The sequence below is a fragment of the Pyxicephalus adspersus genome, chromosome 5 (assembly GCF_032062135.1).
Source record: "Pyxicephalus adspersus chromosome 5, UCB_Pads_2.0, whole genome shotgun sequence".
NCBI classification, from domain to species: domain Eukaryota; kingdom Metazoa; phylum Chordata; class Amphibia; order Anura; family Pyxicephalidae; genus Pyxicephalus; species Pyxicephalus adspersus.
Genome location: NC_092862.1, coordinates 64,131,402 through 64,153,891, shown reverse-complemented (window position 1 = coordinate 64,153,891; position 22,490 = coordinate 64,131,402). Strand labels below are relative to the sequence as shown.

Here is a 22,490-nt window from a genome sequence, read left to right as displayed (position 1 = left end):
TCAGATTTGTAATGAGGTAAGCTGCAGTGTTTATATTTGTTTAGAGAAGATTTGTGGAAAAAAAAAATGATTATATAGTCAGGAAGAAATTAAATCTTTGAGAGCATTCCTTAAACCGCCAATGTGTCCAAGACATGGCAAGGAATTGACATGCAGTTATGGAAAGGTCATTTTTTAACACTAATCTACAATATGAGTTGTATGAAAATATGCATGTTTTGTATATTGTGTGGGTTTTTTTTTTTTATGAGAAGACGGTGTTTTCTTTTAGAGCTTGTGAGCCCAATCTTTAAAAATTATGCCCTGCTACGGCTACCTAATGTTATAATATGAAAGATACTTTAAGCCTTGAAACGTGATAAATGGCAAATCAGGCATTTTGTATTTTAATTATAGAAAACACACTTCTCTTTGCTTTCTTTTGTTGCTCAGGGTTCTGCACTGTATATTTCTGTCCCTGTCAGGTACATGCTTATTTCATGTGTTTAATGCATTTTTGCCTGAAACAGACTGGGACTTATTTTTTCATAAATCTAAATATAGTCGTCCAAATTAAATCTTGGTTTCTAGACCATCCAGTTTTAGTTCATGTTACTGTTTTTATTCAGCCAGAGGTTTTCCACTGGTTAGAGAAATTACTCCACTTAGCAAGCTGGCTTATTTAGAATTCCAATGCAAAGTGCATTACATTTGTACTTCACGCAGTAACTCATGACAGTCATGCTTATATTTTTTTGTCCTTTAGGTTCTGATTGTTCGCGTGTTTTCCTTGCTTACTGCTCTTTTTACCTAGGTCTTGTACAGTATGGCAGTTTAGAGTTTGTGTCTGTATGAATGTAGGGCCAAATATAGAAAATGTAGACCAGTGTGGATCCGGTTTCTTTTATCAGCAATAAGGAACAAGGTTTCTAATGTATCTTGCTGTAACGGTCCACATGGTTCATTTTGGAGGGTGGGCATGGACACAGAATTTTTAAGCAAGCGGGGCCTAAAACATTTTCGTCATTGTATTAAGAGAACATTGATCATATGCTATATTCCAGAAATGCCAGGGAGTAATATATTGAGCAGGTATTGGACTTTAGTCTGTGGTTTATTCCTTAATTGGGAACATTGAATTGGTTTTGGCATATTTTGTTAACAAAATGTAGAATTGCTGAGTGAAAGCTTTCCAAAGTTAGAATCTCAAACTCTATACCAGTTTCTTTGTGATGGTGATATTACTAATCACATTTTTTACAGTCAAGAACTTGTTTTAATAGATTTTTGTAAAGGTAGGCAAAATCTACCTAATGCTTTATCTCTTGAAGCTTGATTTACCAATGTGTATGACCTTCAAATTTACAGTTTACCACTATACATGCTTGCATAGTATATTTTACCACTATATATAATGTGCGTTGTCTTGAAGATATAAATATAGACAACGCACAAATACACTACACTTTTTTTTCCACATGATCCCTTTTCACAGATTTATTTTCTAGATCCCCCTGTGTTTGCCTGTTCTGTGTAGATGTGTCATTTTTTTATAAAGTGCCTTTCTTTATTTTTTCAGTTGAACTACAGAAATGATTCAACCAATATTATTTTTTCTGAAGTCAGTAAACAATGTGAAGATGCCTTCTTTCCCCAGCAGGTTATTGGTGAAGGCACCCAGAACTACCTGTCCAAGCCTTCAGTAATCTCCTAGAGCCCCTCAGGACCCCCCAGTACAAAATGCTGTATTATCAAAATCTTACCTTCAAGCAGATATAGTGTAGCATAACATGCAATAAAAATCTTCCAACGTCCTATTGCCCATATAGGTACCTACCTGTCCCAAAGCAATGATAATGGTGGTACAAAAAAAGTACAAAAATGTGTTACTTACTGGCCTATTTGTCAAGCAGAGTACTCTTGCTGGGTTTACTTTGCAATTATAAACCTATCCCCTGCTCTCTTCCTTCAAAGAATGATACCAGGGAGCTGTGGGCACACTACTGGTAAGCTTGGGCTCCAAGGGAACATGAAACTAAGGCAGCTTAACTATCGGTTACTTTTTTGTAAGGTATGTATATTGTTCCCAAAAATAATATTAGTATTGCAAATATCTTGCCGCTGAGGGGAAATTTGTTCTTTAATTTTGGTTTAGGTAAGAAATGGGCATTTTGGTATTCCACTTTGTGCCTTCTCCAGTTGGCCATTACTATGATATTCTGAATAACCTACAGTGAGATATAAAATGTAGTGGGTCAAATCTCCAACTTCCATCTTTAAATTGGTATTTGTACACTAGCGAGCCCTGGGTATTCACATTTAATCTTTAAAAGAAAAAAACCTTACAAAATCTTTTACAGGTTCGCTTGTAAGTATAAACACCCACTAACTCTCACATTTTCTGCATTCCCCCAGTGCTCTGTTTTGAGGGTAAATATCTTGAGACCATCTCTTAAATGCAGTGCTTGGCCTAAGAAATCTGTTTCAAGACCTGAACGCTCTCACCTAAGAAAGAGGAAGAAGTAAATACAGTGTAAGCATCAAAACCATCCAACATTACCCTTACACCAATGTTAGGGGTAGGGTTTAATTCACAAGAATATTCAAGTGTCACTTTACCCTGGTCAAAACATATAAACTTGAGTTCAATTTTACTTAACTGAATTAACTCTCCATCTAACATTTTAAATTCATAAAAACCTGCCTATGCATTTCTCCCTTTTGCTTCAGATTCTTCAGTTTTTAAATTTTTTTAAATATACCATTGTTTTGATATATCTGTTTATTAACCCCCTAACCGCTAAGCCCGTAATTTCTCGCACTAAATATTTTTGCTGTTTTGGTTAAGCCCGTATTTTTTCGCCTACACTAAAATCCCCACTTACCTGGTCCCGCTGTGCTAATCCAGCGTCGGTTCCGTGTTCGACGCTTTTGGAACAGAAATCTAGAAATCAGTGTAACGCTCAGGTGGTTAAGTGCAAAAATACCTTTTGACCCTGCTTTGAAAAAAGTTTCTATGCTCTTTTATATCCGTCTGTTATTAGCATTTTCCCAATGTTCTCAATACTATAGTGTACTTGGTACCTATTTTTGAGATGAGAAGCTAGCTTAGTCTCCCTAGGACACCTTAATAAAAAAAAAAAGAAAGAAAACTGAGCTACTATATGACGTTGAATAGGGAATATTGTGACACACATTTACAAACATGCAAAAGTCTAGCTCATGCAGTGGCCAACAAGAACTTTGAAAAAGACATTTTATAGAGGTGGGGAGTCACTAAAGCTAATAAGCTAAAGCCTATTATATAAGAACAATGTTTAAATTAGCATTTCAGATACTGTTGAAGGAAAAAAGTTGTCTTGGGGAACTTACTAACCTGCAAAATTTCACTAATACATCTTAAGTTGGTAATCTTACTAATATCATTTAAAAGGTGCATCGTAGTTAGCAATGGCAATTATCAAAGTTAAGTTAGCATACCATCTGGAAAACACAGTATTTGTGCCTCCTAAATTCTGTAAGTGCAACTTCCCCAATCCATTTGGTGATCAGTAATAGTTCCTTTTTTTTGAGATGCGGTTAAAAGCTATGTAAATGAGTGTCTGTATTCTTGTGCACAAGAGGCATGTGCTTTACGGCAAACGAAAGCTTGAACATAATTTATTGTTCCACAAGAATCAAGAGAGAGTTAGTGAGCAGCAGTCAAAACATGCTTTTGGTTCATAAATCAGCTTATAAAAACAGTGTTATAATTGTGTTCCATATTTGCAGTATTTAAACAATAAACTGTATTATTTATAATTATTTATGAAATGAATATTTTGTAAATTGTTGCTGAATATTCAAATACATTGTTTCTCTTGATTATCTGGAAATCTAAAAATCATTAAAATGTTGGTTACATTGCTAGGCAATACACAAATACATTAAAAAAATTGTGATTCTTATCCTTATCATCCTGCGGACCCAGCATTATAATCCTTTTTTTTTGGAACCCTATAAACAGGGACAGATTTTGATTTACCAAAACCTTTGCCTTTCATCCCTCCCTTGGATCATCTCTATTTTATTGCCTTGCTATAATATTGTCCCTATATTTAAAACATTTAGAGTATGTAATGGCTGATGATGGAAAAGTGTGTAGTAATTTAGGGAATGTTAATACCTCCAAGAAAGAAGTAGTAAAACAACATCTAAGACTGACTGGTATCTTTATTTAGATAGAGAAGTGTAAATATGGACAGCTGCTAAAGCAAAGTTGAATTCTTTTTGAAAGAACTCAAATTAAATGGTCAGCAAATCTGTACTATTTTTGTAGCTTCTGGTCCTAGATTCCTAAGATTGATTTCCAGAGCACGGGTACTTTTTATGTAGAGTATGTATTTTCATGGGTTTCCTCTGGTTGTTCTCTTTTTTTTATCATACTATACAATATTTTATTGGTAAGTCACCTGATTTTAAAGCTGCATACAAAAAGAATTAGGAGCTGTATTATTAATCTATGTTTCTTACAGTGTTTGATATTCTACACTCTCTTTTATAGCCTTAGAATGACAGAGGTTATATTTTAATATTTTATTTCAAGAATCTGCATTTAATTGATAGAAAGGTGACTTTCCTTATCTGCTATATCAGTGTGCTTTGCAGACATTTTGAAATAACTGATTTTTTTTTTTTTATTTAAATATCAAGTTCAAAATGTATGAGTGTAGGAAAATACTTTTCATAGTGCAAAAAACACTCTCTTCTGTGTTCCTTCCCAATTTAGAGATTAGTTGAATCCTGACTTCTTGGTTCAGGACTTCTAAACTGCACAACTGAAAGTAGCATAAGAAAGTGTCTTTTTTTTGCAAAGGCTTTGCCAAGGAGTCAGAATAGTTAGTATTACATTTTTGGGGTAAACCTAAATCATAGCAGTGCTGCAGAGAAGAAGGGCTTTCTGGCTAAAATAGTAATGTAAGTAATGTCATTCTTATACCGGCTCTTAGACAGAACATTTTGTTTGAATTATTTAAATAGTTTTCAGGTTTACCTTGGGTCTTAATCCTGGGTTTCTGCCCGAACTGCATAACTAAAAAACTGTTATTTCTCAGTTCTATTGTTGTAGGAACTTTTCTGGTTTCTTTGATCTGTTGTACTTTCAATATGCAATGTAATGTCAAAAGGTTGTTATTCGCCAATACCCCCTTTACCAGCATTTTCCCACCCAGCTTAAAAAAAACCTGGAGAGAATACTGAAAATATTTAAATAGTTGACAGATTAATTTAGGGACCATGTCACACTATTAATTCTGGCAACAGCTGGCAATAACACTTGCTTTCCTACTGGCTAAAGCAGCAAAATGTTGCTGAATCCTTGCTAGTGATTAAGATTTAACTTAGAAGTTGCACTTTGATCTCTGCACTTGCCAATATAATTTGCTTCACCTCATCTTTATATCCACCAACCAAGACACTTTACTGAAGATTTTTTTCTAGGATGTATAGGGAAACAGCTAAACACCTTGTAAAAACAGAAATATAGATATGTATATAAATTGCTTTACATGACAAGTATTTTGTTCAGCCAGCATTGGGATCCACACATCCTTGTCACACAGGTGACATTTAATTTTCTGCATCGGCACTGCAGCTTCTCATGACACATGTCCTCATCTACTCTGTTCATCAAACAATAAATCAGTATATTAATAAATCAGTATAATAATTTCTACCTAGTAATAAGGAAGATGATTGCAAGAAGCCTAAAAGCTTTATAAGACATTTGTGGTATTATCATCCCAGCTATGCAAAGGGCCAGCAGTATGAAGAGGTATGTCAATCACAAGACTTGCTCAACAGAATTGCAAATCCATTGGCACGTTTATGTAGATTAAAATGTTTTATCAATAGCATTTTGTTTACCTTGTTACATTATTTTTAAACTTTTCTTTATTTTATTTTTTAATTAAATTTTGTTGGGATCTCTTGAATGTAATCTTCAACAATTTTGTCATTGATACCTAAAAACTTTTTAAATAAATAACCATTACAATATTAACACTGCAGAATGTGTCATGTTGTTTTACATCATCCTTGTAAAGGGATCTGCCATGCATTTAAACTACAGTAATGAAGCTCATCTCCACATATGCCCAACTTCAAATGAACAACATGTTTACTGATAGAAATAGGCAATATCCATAAACATAAAGGGGTAGTGATTGTTTTTCATTAGCTTAACAGTAGGATATCTAGACTATTGGGTCCACTCACTCAAAAATATTGTGTGGCCGGAAGACCTGTTAGAAATCCTCACAACTCTGTGGGAGATCAGGCCTACCATGTTTAGGAAGAAGTTCCGAAACCTCAATGGGAATGACCATTATGGATACACAGTGGAATAAGCCCTGTATTTTGGTCTTCTGTTATGTTTTAAAGATGTCATACATCTTTTTGGTTTCATGAAAGCTGTCAACAAATTACAACGGAACTCTGCTCATTTCTTCATGTTGGCTTGTCTATTGCACTTGCAATATATGAAAGATAACAAGCCCTAACTTTTCATGTGAAAATGAAACATCAAGCAAAAGGATGTACCTCAAAGGTAAAATAACCATTTAAAGATGGGATTTTATGGGCAAAAAGCAAATTACAAGCAAATGAGAAAACCATAAATACATAGAGTACTACGATAGTTGGATATATGTCCCTTAGACTATTTGTATAATTTTTCTGTGTTTAGAATAATTTAAGGATTAGCATTTATGCTTTTAAAGTTGTCACTCTCCAACACGTTTCACAGAAGACTCTTCAGGGACTAAAAGATCAAATTCCTGAAGGACATATATGTATGAACTTAAATGTATATTTAGTGAATCAATCTGACAATAATATCTAGGGTTTTAACCCTTAAGGAACACCAGGTTGTGGTCTTATAGCATATCTCATAACAAGGGTCTCCACAATAAGTAGAATCATCTCAAACTCCCTGGTCTGGTCCTCTGTCTATCTATGAAATGTCTATCATGGAGCCAGAAAGAACAAAAGTAATTAAAATCCCATCTTTTCTGGTTCCTCTACCTTTGTCTATTGTGAAAGTTATCTTCTCTGAACTGATTTCTATTTATTTTATTTATTTTTTGATATCCCTTTCCTCCCTATTTGTTATCCTCCTTACAGTGTTGTTTTTATAATCTGTATTATAATCTATAATTTGTGTATGAGACTTTTGATTGTTGCATCATTTTTGTTTAGTAGTGTCCTGTGTTTTAGTATGATGCTTCTGTTTGCCAACTTCCCTGTTAATACTTATTTGTTCGTAATGACTGTTTTACTACTTTTACATTAATAATGTTTTTTTTCTGAGTGAGTAATAGGTAATATTGTAGAGATAGGCATCCCTTTTTTGTTTTTAAAAACTTTGCTGAGAATTGTTCCTCCTAACTTTCCTTATTTAAATTCAGTATACTTATCTTCCAAAAATATCTTTCAAGATATTCTTGTGAGTTACACATTTTTATTATACTACACAGCCATCTAATGCCTATCTGGTAGGAGGGTCAAACTGCTATTTATTTAGTTATCTCTCCACCTCCAGCCTGCTCACAGGGATACAAATAAACTTTTTAATAAAACTTTGGCTCTGTTGTTTGATTGTAAGGCTTTTCATAATACAGATGGACAATGACCCAAAAAATACAGCAACCCAGGAGTTTATTAAAGCAAACAAGTGGAATATTCTTGAATGGCCAAGTCAGTCACCTAAACTGAGCATGCATTTAACGTTGAAGACTAAACTTCGGACAGAAAGGTCCACAAACAAACAGCAACTGAAAGCCGCTGCAGTAAAGCCCAGACAGAGCATTAAAAAGGAGGAAACCCAGCATCTGGTGATGTCCATGAGTTCAAGACTTCAGGCTGTCATTGCCAGCAAATGTTTTTCAACCAAGTATTGGAAATCAACATCATTTTATTTTCAGCTTTTTAATATATCCAATTACTTTTGAGCCCCTGAAATGAAGTGATTGTGTAAAAAAAAAGGCTTAAGTTCCTCACATTTTTATGCAATCATTTTGTTCAACCCACTGAATTAAAGCTGAAAGTCTGCATTTCAACTGCATCTGAGTTGTTTCATTTAAAATTAATTGTGGTAATGTACAGAACCAAAATTAGAAAAAAGTTGTCTCTGTCCAAATATTTATGGACCTAAATGTATATATCAGTTCTTTATAACTGGATTCACACTTTGATTTTTTTTGATGTTGCAATAATCACCATTCCCTGTTTAATGCATTATTTCTTTACCAGGGTTCCATGGAACCCTAGAGTTCCTCCAGAGATTGTTAGGAGTTCCTTAAGCAATGAGCAATTGATGCTTCTCAGATGAGTTTAAGTGAAACTAATATTCTTTTTGGCTATCTGTAAGGGTGGCAAACGTGCCAGTGGCCAGGTATGTGAGAGGCATTCTTCCCACTGACCACAACACTAATATACTATGGGCTGTGAATATAGAAATTATAAAAGGATTTCCCTATAGACCTTAAAAATATTGCAAGGGTTCCCCCATGTTAGAAAGGTGAGGAAAATCTTGTTTTAATGTATGCATTCATTGAAAAGAAGGGGACAAAAAAGTAGTTGAGACATTTTATCCTACAACATACACGGTAGTTGTTTCAATATTTATTATGAACTGCTACATAATTAAAGGTGTGGTGGAAAGCTGAATATGCAATCTTATCTTATTAAAATCAGTATAATAGGTTGAAGGAGTGGGTAACATATGTAGTTCCTAACAGAAATAGATTTTAATTATAAATGGCTTTTTTTTATACCTAATAATACATTTCCTGCGGTACTCTATCAAACCAAGACATTGAATGAACTGGGTTTTGAAATCTCATCCTAGAGCAGCTTATTGCAACCCTGTGTTTGATTTTGTTCTCATCAAAGACTTCAGTGTTTTTCTGTATCCTTCCTCATCTGCTTCTGGAAATATGGTACACTGTATCATTGTATGCATCAAGAATAACAGAATAAGAGTCTAATGTGTTTGGAGCCGTGTCAACAGAGTGAAAACAGTACTCTTTAGTGAATCTTGAATCTGTTGCTTAGGGACCGTTTATACCCATGCAATGTGTAATTCGCTTCCAAGCACCACACAGTAATACGCATTAGCAGTGTTGATATAGTCTATTTTATTTTGAATTGTATCCCAATGCACCTTCCTAACACACCTGTGTTTTAGCATATTGCAAAGAATGGAAACACACGTCCATGCATTGTGTAGCACTGTGCTGGAGAAAATGATGCATGCACAATTTTTGATTAGAGAGCTGTCAAATAGTCCAAGGATTCACGGAACATTGTCCAGTACAACCATCTCTGATTGCTCTGATTGGTAGCTTCCTTAGTGCTTGCAATGGAGTTAATCAAGTCTTCCATCACGTATAACTCACTGATACGTTCCAACTACTGGGCAATTCAAGGGGATAATTCAATTGTCAGGATAATGTTGTGGTGTAGAAGGAAAAGTGCAGCCTCAAGGGCATCAGATAGTCTGTAAACCTTGGAAGAAGCCTATGCACTTTCTTCCAAAATGGATGAATACTCGGGTACTCCCAAAAAACATGAAGTATGGTGCCTCCACTTTCACTGCATCTCTAGCATGTATCCGATGCCTCTGAAAACAGGATGTAGGCAGGTGGTCACCCTATACCATCTGGTCAGATTTTTCTATCTAGTTTCCTAGTATGCTGAACTGATAAAGGATGATTGCACTCTTGATATCAACTGATCCGCTTGGGTTGGTGAAAAGGTAGTATATTTTGATATATATGAAGGTGTGAATTCTGGCTCTGGGGCAAACAGAATCAAGTATAGGTGGGAAGGCAGGTGTCTGAACTGGACCCTGTTTGGTACAGAGTGACTCAAATTCTGTAAATGATGGTATTTTTCTATATCAGGAAAAGAATGTATGAAGTGATGGAGCTGGCTTATATGTATAATGCCAGTTCAGCGTATACAGGATCTGAAATCATCTGCCACCATTTGGAATTTTGGGTTGTCTAGGTCTCGTTCCAAGTTAACACTACCAATAATTGTGCAAAGTGGTGATAGAGATGAAAAGACCTTGGGTGACTGTGATATTTTGTAAAAGTTTTAGAGTGGCCTCAATCATCAGGTGTCCACGGACCAAGGCAGGAACAGGTGTTTCTTCCCAGGGGAGCACGGTGAGAGGGATTCAAGCAGCCGCCTGTTCTATTTTAGTCCATTGTTTCTATTCCGCATGCCTTACCCACTCCACTACTCTGCCTAAATGTATTTTGGGATAATAATTTTTGGGATCTGGTACTCCCACTCATGCCTGTTTCTTGGCAGGATGCAGGACGAGGTCCATAAAAGACAGGATACATGTGACTATCCCTCTATCCCTTTGTATTGATTGAAGTGACCTAAGGAAATGTGTTGATATATTTGTGGATAATCTTAAAGTCCTTCTGAGAAAGGTGAATGGCGAAACGCATCAAGGACATGACATACTAAAGTTTCAAGAAAAGTATATTAAACTAAAAACATTGTATGAAAATCATTCTATTATCGAATATGATGTAATAATTGTTAAAGCCATGTTTTTATGAATAAAATGAGTTTTTATATTAAGAGTGTTTAAATTAAATTGTGAATTTAGGAATATTATCTTTAGGGACCAAAAAAGTCCCCAAAAAGTTTTTTTGGTGTATACATTGCTTTCAAGTTAGCATGAACAATTTTTGAACTGCCTTGTTCGCTTTTCTGAACAATATTTGGTTCTGTTTTATTGGGATGGGTAGTAAGCTGTACTACACTATCATTGCTTTGTGCAAAGCTTATCAAGTTTCTCTGCTTGCACACAGCTCCCAGCAAAGTTGTACACTGGTGGTCATAGTGCAGAAGTTAGAAACAGAAAACTCTTGCTGATAGCAAGAATTACTGACCAGAAAGTTTTTTCATTCTGTGGCCCTCACAGTTCTGAAGAAGATGTATTTGGTCTGTTAGGGCTGCAATATGAAAAGACTTTTTTTTTATTCATACAAATGTGGCTTATCAGAAAGTGTCTCAAAAACTTAATATGAGCCATGACAGCAGTAGGTGGAACTGTAAGGTTTGCAGGAGCTTACAGTACATGAAGTGTTGAATTTGCAACAATTTTGCAGTGCTTATAAAGAAAAAACAACTAATTACAAAAATCACACATGTCTAATATGCTTCAATTTTAATGTGGAAAATAATTAAAAATAATTGACATAGATTTGAAACAATTGTTAATTTGTCGATGTCTGGATGTCCTGGCAAATTCAGCCGAAAAGCTGACTGTTTAATGCTAAAAGGAGTCCTCAAAAAACTCAAACTATACTGTAAAAGAATGGCTTGCTGTCAGCTGGAGAGATGGACTGAACTATGTGGAGCAACTGGAAAAAACACATAAGAAAATTAAGTATGATAATATACTAACATCTTTTCACTGATCAGTTTGGAAGGAAAATGTTACCAGTGCTGTTTTGGAGCCTTTTAACTATTGCAGTAATTTAAACTTTTTTGCAATAGTAAAAGTTGTCTTATAAGTTTTTTGGAGCTGAATGTTTATATTGGTGGCTTAAAGTTCTTATTTTTTAAATAGAGCAGTGATAGGTTAAAAGCCCAACTATTGTACAGATAGATCTTGTTTAACAATTTACCTGTTTACCAACCGTCGGTACTTGCAACCGACTCTCCCGACCAGTACACTGTACTGAGTACATTCACGCTGTGTCTCCTCTTCCTTTTTCTAGGCTCCATCTGTCTTCCTCCTTCATGATCCTGAACGATCCCCGGTCTGCAGACTGTTGGTAAACCTGTCACTGATAGGCGCTGCACGCTCGCAGCTCTGCAGACTGAGTCTATCCTAAATGCTCTTCACTTAACTACCATGTTGAAGGAATGGAACTTGTTCCCTAAGTGAGGAACATCTGTACGTCACAAGCATAAGTACCTATCTGTCTTCATTATCAACCTGGAATGGTGCAACATCAAACTCAGTGTGCATATAAATGATTCTGATAGAAAAATTCTAAGAAAAGTGGAGAGCAGAATGAGCAGAGTTGATGACTTAATCCTATTACAGAGGTCATATGATTGTCACTGGAAACAATCTTTCATAATTGTTTCCAGTGACAGATGAACGAATGAACACAGAACCAGTTTGTCAATGGGGAAAGGGAGTGGAGAAGACAAACTCTATAGGTGTGCACAGCACATTCCCCATTCAGTTGTTCATTTATGCGTCATGGTCAGGGGACCGCTGTACACATGGCAGATATTTGCCAAGACAAGCACTTCCACTTATCTGGGGCAAGATTTATCTGACATGTGTACTTACCTCCAATGTTCTTTTGCTCCTTTACTATTCAATCAGCAGTACTGTCACCTTCCTGACTGCACTGTATGAACAAAGCCAGAAATTATAGCCATGGTTGAGTTGTGTACCCACTAACAACATGGAGGAAGCTTGGGAATTAGCAGTAGAACTGATGGTAGTAAAGGTATAGTAACCTCAGATGTAGAATATAGAATATTTTGTTTTTAATTATCAGATGCAGAATATGGAACAATTTGTTTTTGGTTATCAAAAGGTTCAAGAGAGGGCTGAATAATCTTACATAAATGTTAGAAAGCTTCTTTTAATAAAGCAACATTTTCTTTGTACCACTACAAATATAAATGCTAGTGTGTTCCTGTATGGCAGACATCCAAAAACAGGCCTTCATTCTGAATGTGCATAATCATATAATAAAATCTTAATCCTAGCAAAATACTACAATGTTTTTACTAGTCCTAATATTACACAGCTTTTACGACTATGATTTAAATCTAAAGAGATCAGCTGAAAATCATTGCCACAAATACCGGCATAAGTAAGCATTCAGATAAAAGCTATGTAGATCAGCTGCTCAGTTAGGTGATAAATGAGTAAAAATATTTTCTTCCCTGAAGACAGGTTTTCCTCTGCAGCTCTGCATCGTGCACATTTATTTCAAGCTATTTCTATCCACTGTGTCAGGTTTTTCTTCCTCTTTTAAGAGACGGCGCTTGCTGAAAAAAAAACAATTAATCCAAGATGTATTTCTTGTGTGGTTGTGCGTGCGTGCGGCAGCATTTGTAATTACTTACTGGGGGACCCTGATATGGAGCATTTTATTGCAAAAGAGCAGTTTGAAGTAATATATGCCACTCATCTATGTATTCTGGTAGATCCTTTATATTGTCTTGCTTCTCCTTTGCAGAAAATTAATTCATTTGACAGGTTTATTCATATAACAGGCTACGAAAAAACCCTTTGATTTCACAGCTCATTCACTGAGGGTTTCATTAGTCCAAATGAATCATAGACACCTTTTTTTTAGCTAGTGTGTGTATAAGGCATTTCAACAATTAGGCTGCTTTGAAGACACCGCATGATCCAGTGAAAATGAGAAAGTATATGGTTGTCATTTGCAGTGCTTGCAGCATGCACAAAAGTTGGTGCTTATTCCAATAGGAAAAAAAAACAGAGTTGATTCATATATTAAACCTTATTGAAGGTTGCTTGTAATTCTACTTTATATTAAAGCAAAGAATTCCAGATTCGGAGGGTGCTTCTGACGTGCTTTATGATAGGGTTGTGTCGGGGATGGGGGAAGAGTCAACAAGACCTGTTGGAACTGAATCAAAACCTTCTCAATGTTTGACTTTAATGCTAAATTTCTTTTTTTTTTTGTCTTTAGATATACTTTATTGGGTCATTCCACTTCGAACTGATTTTTAAAATAGTCTATTGATCTGAAATCTTTAATCCCAAATTGTCCCTTAGAAATAGGTTCCATTCTCCTTATTATAGTTTTTTTTATATTACTGTTAATAATGTATTTCTATTAGTCTGTCTGCAGCAAATAAAATGTTTTTTGTTTTTTTTTTGTTTTTGTTTTTTTTAGCCAATAAGCAAGTTTTCATTTGTGGCCAATGACATCTCATTCTGGCTTCCCAGTGATGGATATTCAGAGAATGATTTTTATGATCTAGTCCGCAATATTGCAGGAGACATTGTTGAAGAAGTTTCTTTGATTGACAAATTTACTCATCCAAAGTAAGTTTTTTTACTATATACTTCATTTGTTTCTCTGCTCAAAACATCAATTGATTTATAGTTGTGGGGAGCCTGTAAATGATCCAAAATGTATCAAGTCACTTTAAAATGGGAAAAGCGTAAGTGTGTTTTGAAAAATCAATGATTATAGTTAGACAAATTAAGTACCTCTTTGAGACTGACATGCAAAAACGTGTTTGCCTGTACTTAAATCAGCAGCCTGAGCATCTGGACCTGCAGTTGCTTGTCTGGTGGTGCATAGGTTATGTGTTTATTTACTCCCTGGTCCATAATAATGGAAAAGATCAGGACCACGTATAAGATTTTCCCAACAAGCTGGAAATTATCCCTATATGATAAACAAGCACCTTCAACTACTACCTTTAGAAATGGCCCAATGTTACAAGCTAGGCCCAAAATGTGTTTATTATAGGAACTTTCAAATAACGCTGAAACCGAACTATAATTAACCTAAATATTGAGACGCCTTTATATTGTGTTATTCTGTTGGAGCAAACCGCAGCTCTGCCTCACATAAAAGTATGTTTGTATAATGCTGATGAAGAAATGAATAGGACATACTGCTTCATTCATGATCTTCATGGAAACCCTTCTATAATTACTATATCCACATGTCACAGTACAGTAGTGGGGAGTGGGCAGAGGGAAGATTTAACCCTTACAGATAGCTAAAGAAAATCATTGGTATCTGTTAAACTGACCTGAGAGTGGGAAACTGCTAATTTTTCAGGGAACTCCTAGCAACCTCTGGAGAAACTTCATGGTTCAACTGAATGCTGGTTGAGAAACACTGCTCTAGATGATATTTGCTTTAATGCAATCCCCTCACTTACCCAAAAATTGCAAAAAGTAGCAAGGATGCTATAAGTTAGCCATCTTGAAGAGCTCCAAAAACCACTACTATTCCACATTTCCATTCATGTTGCTTTTTGTTCCTTCCACCAACCCCTATGTCACTACTGCTGCCTAACATATCACATTGCATACAAATGTAATGCTTTCTGGAATTTTCAAAGCACTCCACATGGTTGTGTGTTTTGTTGTAGTGTTTGTTTGTATGGTGCATGAGTGGAAATCCAGTGCTCCAATACATGCACTGTGCTATGCAGCATGTGGCATAAATGCATGCATTTCCCATTGTTACTGTGCACATTGATGTAGCCCACTGGTGGGAATGGAACCTTTGATAACTTTCTGACGTTAGAACTGCATTTACTGGATAAAATTAGGCAACTTGCCTGGAATAAATTTTAGTACCCAGACTTTTGTTAAATAATGCATTATTGAATTTTGTTTAAATAATGGCATTCATTAAATAGCTAATACAGTTTTCATTTTTAGTTCTATTTGCCTTATTGCTAATATACTTTTTCCTAAGGTTTCTCCCACTGTTTTGTTCCCATGCTTTCTCTTTTTTACCTCCCACTGGTAATTGCATTAAAGGCCAGTTGATTTTGAGTTTATGTGTGGTTGTTGGCAAGATACTGGCAAGATGAATCACATCCTGACACCAGCTATATGATCTCCCACCAGAATTCCCAATTCCCCACTGCCTGGCCATTACAATACTAATTGTGTTAGTTCTATTTGCCTTATTGCTAATATACTTTTTCCTAAGGTTTCTCCCACTGTTTTGTTCCCATGCTTTCTCTTTTTTACCTCCCACTGGTAATTGCATTAAAGGCCAGTTGATTTTGAGGTTATGTGTGGTTGTTGGCAAGATACTGGCAAGATGAATCACATCCTGACACCAGCTATATGATCTCCCACCAGAACTCCCAATTCCCCACTGCCTGGCCATTACAATACTAATTGTGTTATGCTCTTTCCTCTAAGACTCATGCTTTATGTAAGATGTCAAACACTTATACTTGAGCAATATAAAGAATTGTAAATGCTGAAAGTGACATTCAAAAATTTAGCTAGAATGATAAAGCAGCACCCAGGCTTTGTTGTATTAACGGATACAGATGTATTCACTCATCTCCCCTGAAATCTGGCCATGGATTTAAGTGCACCATGAAACATTGAGTGCTGTTTGTTTTGTTGTTTGCTGTCTAATATTGCACTAAAGACCACTCTGCAACTCAAGTTGAAAGCAGGAGAGTAAAGGAAATATAGCTTCATCCAGACAGTGAAAATGGCAAGAGAGAAAACATACCAGGTCTTGGAAAATGGATGATGTATTATACAGCAGCTTCCTTGCCTTAATACTGTACTAGAGACAGAGTTCTGTAAGCTTCAGTAGTCACTGAAAATGATGTATAATATGTATGACCTGACTAAATATTAGTACTGTAAACACAAAATGAATGCTTGATTTTGTATGCTAAATAATGCCATCACTTTTTCTGAGTTTTTCCCATGACTGACATATGTGCTACTTTAGGGGATATTTACCATAACAACCAAAACTGCTACAATCAAAATCACCTTCAGCAGGGAGCCTAGAGTTGAAATGCTTTTTATTTCATCCAGTGACAATGTGTTCTTGTTTTTGAGAGCTAGTAGTGTAGACATCCCCCTGTACACCAGATGCAGACATAAAGTGTGATTTGAAAATTTCACATCATAAGTGGTGACAGCACCATCAGACTAAAATATCCCCATCTGATACTAAAAAAGGAGTTTGGTTTATGAACAAAAAAAGAAAGAAAATATTGTAGCTTTTACAATATCTAGTAGTATCTTCATATTATTCTGTTGCATAGTATGCTATAAATGTACTCAATAATGCCTTCATACGTGTCTTTAAATTTAGGATCTCCTTAAGGTTTTTCTAAACCTAGAAACAAAATAAATATAATACAGTAAAGTACATGTGATGGGGTGGCTGTGATCGTCCAGCCTCTTAAATCACCATTCTTCCCTATTCTGATGCTTTGTTTGAACTTCTTTAGATCATGTTGACAATGTCTACTTGCGTAATCAATTGACTAATTGTGTGTGTGTGTGTGTGTGTGTGTCTCTCAGGGTGGGTTTCCTGATGGTAAAACCTATGGACATAACCCTTCTTAAGTGATCCCCTGATTAAGGGATAAGTTTGTCTGAAACACTGTGTGCTTGAATCTTTGATTACATAAATGGGATAATTATGGAATGGCTGTTATGTATTTAAAGGTGTTTTTAAGGATATTGTGGTATTATGCTATTAGGACCTGCTAAGATGCTGATCACTCATAGCATGTTACCTGATCACAATGCTTGAATCTCCTTCAATGTTTGCAGTAAGCCTTTCTGCCACCCTCCATGCAAGGCAAAACAACAGGGTATTTAAATGCTGCCCTTATCCTGCCCATTTTGCTATGCTGCTTTTGGAGAAGAAAGAGTAAAAGGAAGGCAACAATCAAAACAATAATTCAATAGTAACCAACCTTTTTATACATTCATTTTTTTACTTACATTTGAATCTTGAAATCTGTGAAATCTTCTCCCAGGGGCTTACTGTTTATCCATCAACATCCTACATGTGGATGTACATTCTTAAGTATGAAATGAACCCTCCTGGCTGAATCTATCAAAAAATCCTCATGTTCACTGTACATCAGCCTGTGGTAGCCCTATCTGGGTGCAAACATGCTAGTGTGGCAGTCTTCTGCCTGGGCAAAAACACAGGTTCACTTTAATAACCTTCCTATATAAAATGCATATAGTTTTGTTATATGCAATTAAGGGGAAGCATCGAATATATAGAAAGTGTCTTTATGTGCTTGATTTAGTATTAAAGTAATGCTATAGGTTTAATTTAAAAATGTAAAGAGATCAAGTAAAGTTAATTTGCAAGTAAAGTTAATTTGCACATGTCGGTGTCTACCATTAACATTTTATCTTACATCAACAAGTTGTATGTGTGTGACTAAACAAATAAAAGGCACTGATTGATTTCTGTATTCTGTCTACAGTAACTCTTCACGTTAAAATTACTGGGCTTATTCTGATATTACTACCCCTTATCACGTCAGACAAGCTACCAGTATATGAAACATCTTTAAAGGTTGGGACTTAGTTTTTTCATGCATAGGTTATTATGCAGGATTCTCCCCAGGCACTTTTAGCAGGGCGCACCACCCAGCACTTTTTAGCACCCACCTGGCTATTTTTGTGTGGTTACCAAAGAGTTTGGTCACAATACAGGGGCTACCACCCACCTAAAATTTCTTCCCACCCAGCTTAAAAAAATTTCTGGGTTGAGCACTGTTATGATTTTTGTTGGAAAAGAAATGATTTAGACCCTCATTATGGGACCCTTTTGTTGCCTGGCTTTATAATGATCCAAAAGCTTCAGCACTTTACAGAACTGACCCAGAACAAATATGCATTAGATCACTGATTCTCCTCTGAATTCATGCTTAATACTCAAGCCAGACATTTGCTTGACAATAATATGTAAATAGCTTCTTTCCAACCTTGTTTCAGATCATTGAAGTTTGTGGACATTCATTTATGCATAGCTCTTCTAAGTCCTGCCACAGAATTTTGAGAGTCTGAGAGTCAAAGAGTTGAGGTCTGGTGTGTTTAGGATCATTGTCTTGTTTCATGACCCACTTTCAGCCAAGCTTTAAATGTCCCTCAGATAACCTTACATTTGACTGTGTAGTCTCTCCAACCTTGGACAGCTTTAAAAAATCATGCCAAATGGTTTTAATTACCTCTAAGTGAATTAGTTTTTTTGTGCTAGTATTCTGTTTTTGTTTTTGTGCCCATTGTGGTGCTGTGCACAATGGGTAAACATCTCCACTCTTGTCTGTCCAAAAGACATTGGCCCTGATTTAATAAAGTTCTCTAAGGCTGGGGAGGATACACTTTGATCAGTGAAGTTGCGTGATCCAGCAAACCTGAAATGGATCTGATCCAGGATTCAAAACATTTGCTAGCGAATAGTAAAGGATTTTAAGAAATCCATTCCAGGTCTTTTAGATTACCCAGCTTCACCGAAGAAAGTGTATTCTCTGCAGCCTTGGAGAGCTTTAGTAAATCAGGGCCACTGTTCTGGAAGTTTTGTGGTTTGTTCAGATGCAACTTTACAACCTCACAACCTTTTGTAGAAGTGGTTATGTTTTCTGATGATCAATTCATCAAGTTAATTTCATTAGCAGCACTTGGCTGCTACTTACCTTGGAAGTGGTAAGGGTGTACTTAATTTTTCACACACTGCATTTTGAGTTAGTCTTTGTTAAACAGATAATGACACCATGTAAAATGTCATAAAATATTGTTTATCTGAGATTGAATTTACCTAATTTTAGGATTTGCAAGGGACCAGGAGGTAATATGCAAAACCTTACAATTGAAAGAGGATATACTTTCTTTTTCTCATTTTATGTGCACTAAAAGTTAATATATTTTTAATGGAAATGATAAACAATTTTTATTATGATAAACAATATCGTGCAACATACAAATGTGTTACTACCATAAGGGCTGCAAACAGATTCCCAGAAACTATAAGTTTTACTGTCCTGTAGTATATTCTGTTGTTTCACCACATTTAAGCCGTTAGAACTAAAGGTAACTCTGGTATTAAAATAAACAGCCTCATATATAAGGTTTAGTACCTTGAGGTGCATGCACATATCTAGCATTCTCTCTTATTTGGGGTGTACTATGCCAATTTCTGATGTTAATTCTTACCTGCCCCTCTGACACATACTTACTTTCCAGTGAGGCGACCAATAGGAATGTGTGATGACTTGTGTAGAGTGCTAATGGGAACAAACCAATTTTGATACTGATAGGTTGTGTGCAAGCTTTGCCTATTGAAATGAGCTGGGACTCTTTCTAGTAGCAGGGCATGGAGGCTTCTTCAGGTAATGAGCATCCACCTTTACGTACTACACTTTTGTACCTGGTGAAAGCTTTTTTTCCTGTAGTTTGTTTTTTTGTTTTTTTTGTTTTTTTACAGAGCTGGTAGCTTTTTAAACCAAATACCTGAAAAAACTGGGAATGAATACCGTGTTTTAAAACAACATGCTTGTTTTTCATCCCTAGTTTGATCTTAGTTCAGCAACTGCATACCTTGTTTTAGGGAAGGTTTTATAATGGTGAGAAGTATGGACCTGACCTACAAAATCTGTGTTGAAGTGGCTTCTTGTAGCCTCCATCAAAAGCTCATGTGATCAGATTTTATTTGAAGTAAAGCTGCACATTTTTTTTTAAATGCATTGATTTATTTATGAGACTTGGTGATTGTTTTACCATAATTTTCTTTTGAGCTGTGATATTGTTGTAAGTGTAAACTAAAGTGTAAGTGTAGTCAATACAAGTGTAGCACAATTTTCTTGTGTGTGAGAAAAATATTGAGCACAGTTTTCTTCTTCGGTCACCCAATCTTGCAGTTTTCAGGTGTGAGTTTGGGTGATGTTTCCTCATGAAAATGAAAAAGAAAAATATCAATCTCACTGCGCATGTGCGAGATCGACATTTTTTTTTACATTCTTGGACGCCCCCCCCAATCTGCCGCATGCGCAAAAGGAGCAGCCTGAATCCTCCTAGGATACGTGATATACTGTATGTATCCCAGGAGGCTCCAGGTATCCCATTCAGTCTTTATCACCACAATGGTAAAGATGGAGAGGGAGGAATCCTCCCCAAAAAACCTTTTTAAAAAAGTATTTAAAAAATAATTGGCCATTCTTTTTATATAATGTTCAACATTTCATGATAGACCTGCTTTAAACCTCAGCTGCAGTTAAATAGCAATAGAGGGTGCATGCTACAGATTTAAAGAAATATATTGAACACTGCATCTTATCTGCTCATTGTTCTTCCTCTTTCTACACTATTTAGATGTTTTCTTTCTTTAAACTGTTATGGTATTGTATGTAAACAAAAAAGTGCACAGTTTTTCAAAAGTTGAATCACAATCCCATCACCTACTCTCAATTCTCAGTATTTGTTTAAATACATGGAGTTTCAGACTACAAAATTTGTAATAATTTCAGTCCTCTATTAAATTTGTTAAAAACCTCAAATAGTGTCTGTATGTAATATAACCATGTTCCAAAAATGTTTCTTACAAAACATAATTGTGTTTACTGTATAACTTAAAATTACTGTTACTTAATGTTATTTTTATTTCTAGTTTGTGTATATTTACATTTTGTATGTAATAGATTCACATAGTAAGCTTGTAAAATAGATGCCTACAGATGTAACTTGCATCCCATTAGGCAGGTAAATGTCAGCCTATAACCTGCACATTATATTATTTCCTGATTTACGGGTAGGACAGCAAATTGTAGTACAAAAGTTGCAAGTTTAAAAGCAACACGTTGCCAACAGATAATTGCAATTCTTTTAATATATAATATTTAACTAATTTCTACTGCTGAATTGGCAGGATAACCATGATGCTTATTGAAATGCTGAGAATGGTTTGACAACAGCTGTCAGAGCAGAAAGTCGTCTATTATTAATGAGTTGATTTTCCTCAGCTCTTAGCTGTGAAGTGTTTTACCTCACTGGGTCAACTAAATACTGGATTTCCTGAGCACATTTTTATTATCTTAATAATTGATGTAGTGTATTTGGTTCACACTACTAAATCCTTTGTTTAAAGTTTGCCTCGCTGGCATGCATGCATAGTTTTTGCTTGGAGCTTTTCTGTTCTGTTAAAGCTTTCTCTTCTGTGCGAGTCTTTACCCTATACTCATACTCATGAACATATAATGAGTGGATCATGTGAATGGGCCCCATCTATAATCCAAAGAACAGAAGCCATTTTAGAATACCTACATGCATAGTAATAATTAGTGTCTGGAGCTATATACTTTGTTTTTTTTTAACCACAGGTACATAGCTTAAACATTATGGACCCTTATAACATCATATCTTCTTATTATTCACAAGTAAAACCGGAAAAGTAGCTAGTCTCTTTGCTAGTTCACTGCTAGGGCATCCTTAACAACAGAGACACTACTTACACTACATAATTTAGGTAAATAGTCAAAAGAGTTCTCAATTGTTATGATAAAATAAAGTATAAAAACATTATACTTTATTGGTGGCCAGAAAACAGGCTAAGTGCTAGAGTGGATGTTAAACCAAGCAGATAGGCCATCCTCAGTTTTTTTTATTCTGGCTGCCGAAATTGGACATTAGTCCTGCCTCAGATTTTTAGGAACAGAAGGGAAAAAAGCAGGAAAACTTCCTAGGTGAGAATATTGCTTTGGAACATGTATAGGGTATTTGTAATTAAGTACCACTGCCAAGAAAGTAGGGACCCTGAATACTGAATAATTTTAGGAAACTATAATATATATCTTATTCATAATTCTAAAAGGAAAAACATTTTCCAGTTCTTGTTTTAATTTTGTAATCCATTTGTTTTAAACTATTTTTTAGGAGGTGATGGATGTGCTGAGAGTTGTAA

At 35.6% G+C, this 22,490-nt stretch overlaps 1 protein-coding gene across 1 annotated transcript in view; it reads left to right on the top strand.

The window, feature by feature from the left end:
- FARS2 (phenylalanyl-tRNA synthetase 2, mitochondrial) overlaps positions 1-22,490 on the top strand; it is a 199,748-nt gene that overhangs the window by 143,808 nt on the left and 33,450 nt on the right. The window contains exon 7 of the mRNA XM_072411759.1: positions 13,947-14,098. Coding sequence (XP_072267860.1) covers positions 13,947-14,098 — 152 coding nt within the window. The remainder of the gene's footprint in view (positions 1-13,946; positions 14,099-22,490) is intronic.